Source organism: Haliotis rubra, unplaced genomic scaffold (genome assembly GCF_003918875.1).
Source record: "Haliotis rubra isolate DU_JTF1 unplaced genomic scaffold, ASM391887v1 Scf31, whole genome shotgun sequence".
Lineage (NCBI taxonomy): Eukaryota > Metazoa > Mollusca > Gastropoda > Lepetellida > Haliotidae > Haliotis > Haliotis rubra.
The window spans coordinates 3,107,729-3,116,746 of NW_025766980.1; the positions used below are offsets into that span (position 1 = coordinate 3,107,729).

General features: G+C 38.4%; 1 protein-coding gene across 1 annotated transcript; it reads left to right on the forward strand.

The window, feature by feature from the left end:
* The first annotated feature begins 3,989 nt into the window (after positions 1-3,989).
* On the forward strand, positions 3,990-8,962 carry LOC124283139. The gene is made up of 3 exons (XM_046719168.1): positions 3,990-5,330; positions 7,135-7,157; positions 8,818-8,962. Exons 1-3 carry the CDS (start codon positions 3,990-3,992, stop codon positions 8,960-8,962), a joined length of 1,509 nt encoding a protein of 502 aa, XP_046575124.1.
* The last annotated feature ends 56 nt before the right edge of the window (positions 8,963-9,018 follow it).

Consider the following 9,018-nt stretch of genomic DNA (forward strand, 5'->3'; position numbering starts at 1 on the left):
CTTTGGACCTCCTTATTGGGTTTCAGTGTTATGGCGGTATTACGGCAGTACCACCATTGTGTATACTACTTTCATAGTTTACGTGAAATATACACCCGGATACAAACACATGCTTTTATGCCACAACTCCGGGGGAGGTACTGTTTCTGTGAAATATACACAATACAAATTTGAGACAGGCAAGTCTTTAAGCCATGCAAACAAAACAAGTGAATCTACAATTGTTGACATTTTGAGAGAAATTCAGAAAAGAAAATGTTTTGTTAGTTTTTTTTCTTCAACACAAGTTTTACTTAAACTGAAGGGTAATTACAAATGTCTAAGCCTCATTTGTCATGACACTTGATGTTGATATTGTCAGCAGGTAAAAATATTACCTGCATCAAAATATATAGCAATTAAGGACACACTGTATTATAGATATGTATGTATACATACGTACCGGTAGTTGTGAAAAAGCCAAACATGACTAATCAATATAAACATAGTGGTATTCGTGTGTCAAATGGACGTACCCATGTATGCTGGCATAGCAATAACCAGCTATGAATCTTCCAAACGTATCCCACGATCAACCTGTGTGCTGGACACATTCCTTAAGACACATTGGGTTTGGTCACCTTCAAAGGAACCAAATAAAGCCCTTCCTGCCTCTGAGGCACCGTTCCCGGATCCAACCGGTGGGACAGATACTTCTGACTTTCTCTACTCTCCTTATTCCGTAACTCTGCGACCAAAAGTCCTTCTGAGTGTGTTTGAAGCTCACGACATATTTCTTTAGATTTATTTAAACGGTTCACGTGACACTCCCTTAATTAACGTCCATATAATCTTCGACAAGATGTATATTCTCCATCAAAGTCATATCACCAACATGGCCGTGAGAACTTCCGAGAACGTCCTCTCTTAAAACCCTAGAACACTGGAGCCATACTATGTAACCTACTAATATTAAGATTGGTCTGCGTTAGATTATATTAAGGAATGTTTGCCATTTCTGTTCTGCAGTTTCCATTCCTTTTCAATAAACGTTGGACTCATTTACGAAGAACCCTTATACCATATATTTATTGTAAGTACCACAGACAAGCTCAAACCATCGCCCTAAAACAAAGAGTTAGAGGAAGGCCCTGCAAACTCTGTCCTGCGAACATTACCTGTGAAGGTCAATAACCCAAACTGTTTTTGAACCAATGACTTATTGACTAAACATGTTTGTTAAAGCTCTGATAAAGTGTTCCACTATGTCGTCACCCACTGGTTATGTGTTCTTTTGAATTCCTAGTTGATGGCAATTTGTATGAAATAGCCAAAACATGTGAACCTGGATACAAAATTAATATGCAATCGTTTGTCGAACTCATCAACCAATTTTGAAGTATGGCTCGTGTTTGGAACTGAATGTGCCTCTATGAGTTTCGTAAAATTCTCCTGTAGAACTGGAATGTACTTGTTTCTGGCCCCCGCACAGGCCACTCTCGAGAAGTATCAACTGCAATGTGTTCAAATGGAATATTGGGAATACAACCTAGCAGGCCTGCCCTTTCTACAGGGGAATCTGCAACTCAGGATGTTTGGATTAACAAATAGCACTGTGATAGGTTAGTAAGTGATAAGCTATATGAACTTAAGTACGCATTTTACGCTGATTGGTCAATATCATCGACTTAATTATAATGAGCAAACGGAACATAAATTTTATATTCGATTCTAACTCGCTTTCCGTCCGCAGAAATCCAAGACAAGCTGTACTGCTGCATCGACTTGTACTTTCAGAGAGGTCTGAACTGCAGTCAAGGCATAACCCGCTCAGCTACTCGTCACTTGGATTCAGTCAAGGTGAGAACTCATGGCTAATTCCTTAACGCCATGCAGTTATTAGATTACTTGCTTTTGACCAAATGTTTGGGTGGAGAATACAAACTTTGTCTTTGACCATATGTTTAATTGGACTGTATACATTACCTGTGTCAACTGATCTGTGTGATCTGGTATTTGCAAGTAAACTACTTTCCCGGGACACGGAGTATTTTACGTATTTGTGTAATATTCTCTGTAAAATGAAGATGACAATTATGAGTGTGCTTTCGTCTGTGTTAATGATCTAAACAGTATCATAGAATAGAATAAATAGAATAATAATAAATCGTAACTCAAATTGTCCTGTACACATTGATAAATCACCTTGTTTGGGACTGAAATTAAATTATTTACGGAAGACGAATGGCAGGAAATACATGCACATATGCACTATCTTACGAATTCAGGTTTTCATCTGAAAACGGAAAATGGTAATTGTCTATTTATATAGATATGTGACACTGACCAGAAGGCTGTATGCAGGGTTATGAACAAATTGAAGTCTTTGTCAAAATAATTAATGTAAAGATTCCACAAACAATATATGTTTTATGACTTGCACTTGAGAAAGTATTTAACACACAACACTTCATGCAGTGAGTGAGAATTTAAGATTTTAAGTCACACCGGCAGTATTTCAGCCATATTGTGACTAAATCAGATTATAGATTTATATTTTTAAATGTAAATTTTAAAAACCTGTCAACGTAGGACCGTGAACAACTAAATTATCACAGATATAAATTTAGAACTAGTAATTAAATCTAAACCATTTTAACTATAGATGACAATACAATATAAAACCGGGCATATAGATAGCCAACAACTGAAAGTAGATCACCATACTTGGGACCATTGGGACTTAGAGTACATTTGCTTTCTGCATGGACCCTAGCTGGATTTACACCATCCCTTCAGATGTTAGCAATTTTGGACAATCTAACCATAGGTTAAAATAACATATATACTGCGGTTAAAAGGTAGAATTATGTTTAAATTTACTTTAATTGTTTTGGGACTTACGTACTCTCTCAGGAGGACAATAATTTTACAGTACTTTAACCCCTTCGAGGATACAGCCACAAACAAAATCAGTTGTAAATTTAAACTACCAATAATTAAATATTTATATATTTACACAACTTTAATCAACATATATTTAACAACTCATTTTTTTTTAAAACTTCAATGATTAAATGATAATTAACATTAGTAAAATGGTTCTTAACTGTTTTGACATTGAATATATTTATCTCTTGTGATGTAAAATCACTTCATGCAGAAGATAACATTATGTGAGTCAACCTCTGGTAAGTGAGGGAAACCTACAAATATGCACAGCTCCTTTCAGTATGAAATCAGACAAAACCTTCAACATCAGTTGTTTCATCTTTCAGATGCAGTCACTTTGTTGGTACTCCTGCTATGCAGGTAGGTAAGTTATTCTTTCTTGGTTGATAATGGACAGCACATATGTGTGCACTGTTATAACGATGGACCACAACGACTTGACAATGCCAGCGAAGATGTATGTCTTGTGCAGATATGCATCGACCGTGAAGATCCGGGTTAGAATTGATCTTCATCAACCCATGCTTGTCGTAAGAGGCGACTAACGGGATCGGGTGGTCAGCTCGTTGACATGGTTGACACATGTCGTTGTACCCCAATTGCGTAGATTGATGCTCAGCTGTGGATCACTGGATTGTTTGGTCAAAACTCGATTATTTACAGGAGGCTGCCATATAGCTGGAATGTTGCTGAGTGCGGCGTAAAACTGACCCCAATCACTCACGCAGATATACATCAGTAGCATGTTATAGGAGGGATTACATTTTTTGAGTAAAGTACAGATTCTTATACTCATTTTGATTGAGTCAGATCATGGATTAGAACACACACTCTCACAGTCTGACACCTAATCGCCAGCACACAAAGTCAGTGATCTAACCCTCTCAGCCACAACGGCACCCACACAAATCGAAGTCTCACGACTGGTAGCTTAGATCACGTACTTTGTGTACCCTTTCATGGGCCAGCCAACCAACCAACAAATTGTACAAATATTTACGTGTTGATTTAATTAGTCAAATCATAACACTTGCAAGGATATTCCCCGCTATTTCATCATGACTTCAGATGCTTCAGCCATGCCAAAGGGTCGACAGTTCGTTGCGGCATTCTTTGAACAACTTTACCAAAGTGCAAGCATTCCAAACATGTTCTTTGTGATTCTGTCTGAGGTGAATGCCACTGTTCACGTTGAGAGTGGATTCGGTATTTCGAAAGATTTACACATCCAAGCCATGGAAGAATACAAGTACAAAGTTGATGAAAGTTTTTATTACCAAGCCAACCTTCAGGTGACTGACATGTCATTCTACTTTTCATCCACTGAGGATATGACCCTGTTCTGTTACCACACACTTGCTCATAGAGGAGATGGATACCTTGCCTTACCGACCGAGACATTATCGACGGAATATATCGTAATAACACACATTGATGATAACACTGGAGATCAGCCAGAGCTTGTTTACACATCAACAACACAAACTGTTTTCCTCATCGTCGCTACGGAGGATAATACCCAGGTGAACGTCAGTCTTAAAATACAAGGACCCCTCATGGCAGGTGGGTGTGGCAATGGAACATTCTTCAATGGGGAGAGCAGAACGTTTACACTCAACAAGTATCAGACTGTTGGTGCCTACTGTGCCGAGGACATTACTGGAACACTGATCACCAGTGATAAACCTGTGGCAGTGATTAGTGGACATAATATGAAGTACATGGCTGGCATTAAAGATGGCATGCAAGAAATGTTGTTGCCCGTAAAGTCATTTGGAAGAAGCTATTACTTGCCAGTACCACCATCTATCACTGGTGGGGCCATATACAGAGTTGTTGGATCAGTAGCGTCAACCTCCGTCCGCTCCCCGTACGTCAGTGGTATATCCTTCAGCGTGGGTCAACGGGAGTTTCATGACATAACTGTTGACTCCTCCACAGGTCCAGTGTACATTGAAGCGGACAAGCCCGTCATGGTTGTTCAGATAGCCATAAAAACACCATCACTGGCACTCGTTCCACCGACCAGTTTATACTCCAGCTCTTATGCCATCGGAAAACCTGTTATTCATGCTACATATGACCTGAAGAAGGTGTATATAACAGTCATTGTTCCAACTGACAAGGTTCTCGGAATACGTCCACAGATATTTCCCCAATTTAAGGTAATTAAAGGAAGCTGTTTCTCTGAGGCATCAGTGGAGTTGACAACCCCAGGATTTTACCGCCTGACCCACGTTGATGATGTTCCATTTGGAGCTATGATGTACATGTTTCCGTTTGCTGACACTCAGTGTGTGTTTACCCACCCGGCTGGATTAAATCTGACAGATGATGCAGGTAAGCTTAAATATTATTCAGTTATGTCGCATCATTATGACAATATCACAGGGGATTACGTAAGAAAGAAAGAAAGAAACAGACGGAAAACAATTTGCTATCATTTACCCATTATGGAACAAACTTTATGGATAACAACTTTTTTTTTATTCGTGAGTGCATACGTGAGTGCATACTTGTTATCCATAAAGTTTGTTCTATATTGTACTTCCCAACTTCTAAAATGCCACTCAAAGAAATCACTTACCCATATGAAAAAGGTACATATGCACATAAGCAATAGCTAATCAATGCGAGTCAATAAGAATATGAGGTGAGGTGAGGTAGAGTGTGGCATCAGTGGAGTTGACAACACCAGGGTTTTACCGCCTGACCCACGTGGATGATGTTCCATTTGGAGCCATGATGTACGTGTTTCCGTTTGTTGACGCTCAGTGTGTGTTTACCCACCCGGCCGGATTCAATCTGACACATGATGTTTGTAAGTACAACGAAAAGCACATGCTCATGATTAGAACACTATTGGGTCACATTGCAACCAACGAATGATTGGTTTATGAGTGAGTGAGTTAATATTTAACGTCACATCGGCAATATCTAAGCCATATCGTGACGAAAACAATTTATACCATAAAAAGTGAAATATTTTGAAGATTAAAACCTGTCGACGATGGACAGTAAAAATACTAGATAATCACAGATATAATATAAAACTAGCGAAAAAAGCTAAAACATTCCAATTAAAGAAGACAATACTATATACAACACGGGCTATGGATCGCCAACAACTGAAGGTAGATCACCAAACTAGGAACTTTGGGGACTTACATTACTTTTGATACCTGCATGGAGCCTAGCTGGATTTACACCATCCCTTCAGCCGCTGGCGATTGTAGAATAATTTAGCCGAAATGTAAAAGAACAAAAATACTACGTTTAAAAACTTGGTACGAGAAAATTTCACTTTGAAAGTTTTTGGGACTTACGTACCCTCTCAGGAGGACAATAATTTTACGCTACTTCAACCCCCTTTGAGGGTAGAGCCACTAACAATACAAGTTACTAATCTAAACTACCAATAATAAAATATGTATCTATTTACAAATCAGTTAACAAGTCTAAGTCTTTTCAAAATGCAATAATTAAATGCGAACTTATATTAGTAAAAAGAGCCTTCATGGTTCGTGATTTGAAATAGTTATCCCTTGTGATGGAAGATTGGTTTATGAAAGACAAACGGTGAAACCAAAGTACAACCTATTTCATTTACCACGTGGCCTGTAATTGCTGAGATCAGGTACTGTCATATATACATCCGTGCATTAATTAAGCACCACCCTATTTTGAAAATAAGATGTGATGCTACAGAAAAGTTAGGGTATAGCCATCAATTTAATCAACCTGTAGTTAAAGAAGCTTTATCCACTGACAGTTTTACAAATACCATAACCTTTTCTATTCTTTATGAAAGAATATGTTGATGGAAATGTGATGGGACTGATGTTTTACCCAAAATAACTATTCCTCTCCTGCTCAAACTACACAATCAAATTAAGTTTTGACTAAAAATAACAATTCTGTCACATACTAAGATGACATTTACAGGTAAGTTGTAATTATGCATAATCAGGAAGAACCCGAATGTCAACGATTCAGACCTTTTTCCAACAATTCACATTGCTAATTGACAAAAACTGAAAAAAGGCCACATTACTAAGACTTTGGAATAAAATATTTATGATTCTGAGTTTATTGTAATGAATAAACAGTTCTCTTTACCGGATACTGATAATTACAGCTAATATGTGTTTGTTTTGTTTGTGAACTTTCACTGCGTTTTAAAATTTTCCTCTTTTTTTATAGTTTGACTGTGACTTTTCCTCAATGTTAGTTCGCAAACTTTCACCCATTCACAAATAAATAACGAATTTACAGGCCACACAACAATGAGTTATTACTTTCACTTTTCAAAATAAGGTAACTTGTTTTAGGACAGAAAAACGCCTGTTTTAAATATAGGCAATTATCCTAATTAAAGTACATGGCAGTTTCAATGATGTTTTCGTTTTTGCTTTATTACATTTGACCCATTTCTGGTGTCCTCTGCCATGATATTGCTGGAATATTGCTAAAAGCGGCGTAAAGCTACACCTCACCCACTTGAACAAAACATAAACTCTGTTGACGTCAAGGCACTACTGACAGTATGGCCCGACGGGATAGAAGTGACAACCGAGACAATACTTCTCTCTTAAACATTCTCTGCCAACGCATATAGTCTTAAGCAGTAATGAGAAAGCTTTCATTTCCCGTTTATGGTCAGACGCCTTTATTCTAACAATTCGACTCAGTAGGGCTGCTCGTTTCGTGAAAACACTGAACATAAACTCATTTTCGTCGACTTTATGGAGTTTGCATCCAAAATGTATCGCCAAGAACATACGGGCCTGACCGTACACGAGATACCGAATAAATTCCCCCCAAAGTAGCCCAAATGATCCTCTTTCTACCAAGATACGTTTCAGATGTTGCATTTTCCTAATCCAAACACCATGCCATTATCATTTGGAATGAACACAAAACGGAGAATCTGTTTTGCCACTGGATTCTCCCGAGGCATGAGGTTCAATGTGGTGGGAAGAGGTGTTGGGAATCTATTCTGAGGACGTTCAGTTTAACCCAATTTCACCCCTTCTTCCTCTTTTTCTTCATTCTCTGGTTTGGTCACCTTCAAAGGAACCAAATAAAGCCCTTCCTGCCTCTGAGGCACCGTTCCCGGATCCAACCGGTGGGACAGATACTTCTGACTTTCTCTACTCTCCTTATTCCGTAACTCTGCGACCAAAAAGTCCTTCTGAGTGTGTTTGAAGCTCACGACATATTTCTTTAGATTTATTTAAACGGTTCACGTGACACTCCCTTAATTAACGTCCATATAATCTTCGACAAGATGTGTATTCTCCATCAAAGTCATATCACCAACATGGCCGTGAGAACTTCCGAGAACGTCCTCTCTTAAAACCCTAGAACACTGGAGCCATACTATGTAACCTACTAATATTAAGATTGGTCTGCGTTAGATTATATTAAGGAATGTTTGCCATTTCTGTTCTGCAGTTTCCATTCCTTTTCAATAAACGTTGGACTCATTTACGAAGAACCCTTATACCATATATTTATTGTAAGTACCACAGACAAGCTCAAACCATCGCCCTAAAACAAAGAGTTAGAGGAAGGCCCTGCAAACTCTGTCCTGCGAACATTACCTGTGAAGGTCAATAACCCAAACTGTTTTTGAACCAATGACTTATTGACTAAACATGTTTGTTAAAGCTCTGATAAAGTGTTCCACTATGTCGTCACCCACTGGTTATGTGTTCTTTTGAATTCCTAGTTGATGGCAATTTGTATGAAATAGCCAAAACATGTGAACCTGGATACAAAATTAATATGCAATCGTTTGTCGAACTCATCAACCAATTTTGAAGTATGGCTCGTGTTTGGAACTGAATGTGCCTCTATGAGTTTCGTAAAATTCTCCTGTAGAACTGGAATGTACTTGTTTCTGGCCCCCGCACAGGCCACTCTCGAGAAGTATCAACTGCAATGTGTTCAAATGGAATATTGGGAATACAACCTAGCAGGCCTGCCCTTTCTACAGGGAATCTGCAACTCAGGATGTTTGGATTAACAAATAGCACTGTGATAGGTTAGTAAGTGATAAGCTATATGAACTTAAGTACGCAT

What these genes read in the sequence shown, in the direction of transcription:
- LOC124283139 (XM_046719168.1), top strand. Translation starts at nt 3,990, where the DNA reads ATGACTTCAGATGCTTCAGCCATGCCAAAGGGTCGACAGTTCGTTGCG. An exon ending in ACAATATCACAGGGGATTAC is followed by an intron (nt 5,331 to 7,134) that starts GTAAGAAAGAAA and finishes CTTTTTTTATAG; the next exon opens with TTTGACTGTGACTTTTCCTC. An exon ending in GACTGTGACTTTTCCTCAAT is followed by an intron (nt 7,158 to 8,817) that starts GTTAGTTCGCAA and finishes ATTCTCCTGTAG; the next exon opens with AACTGGAATGTACTTGTTTC.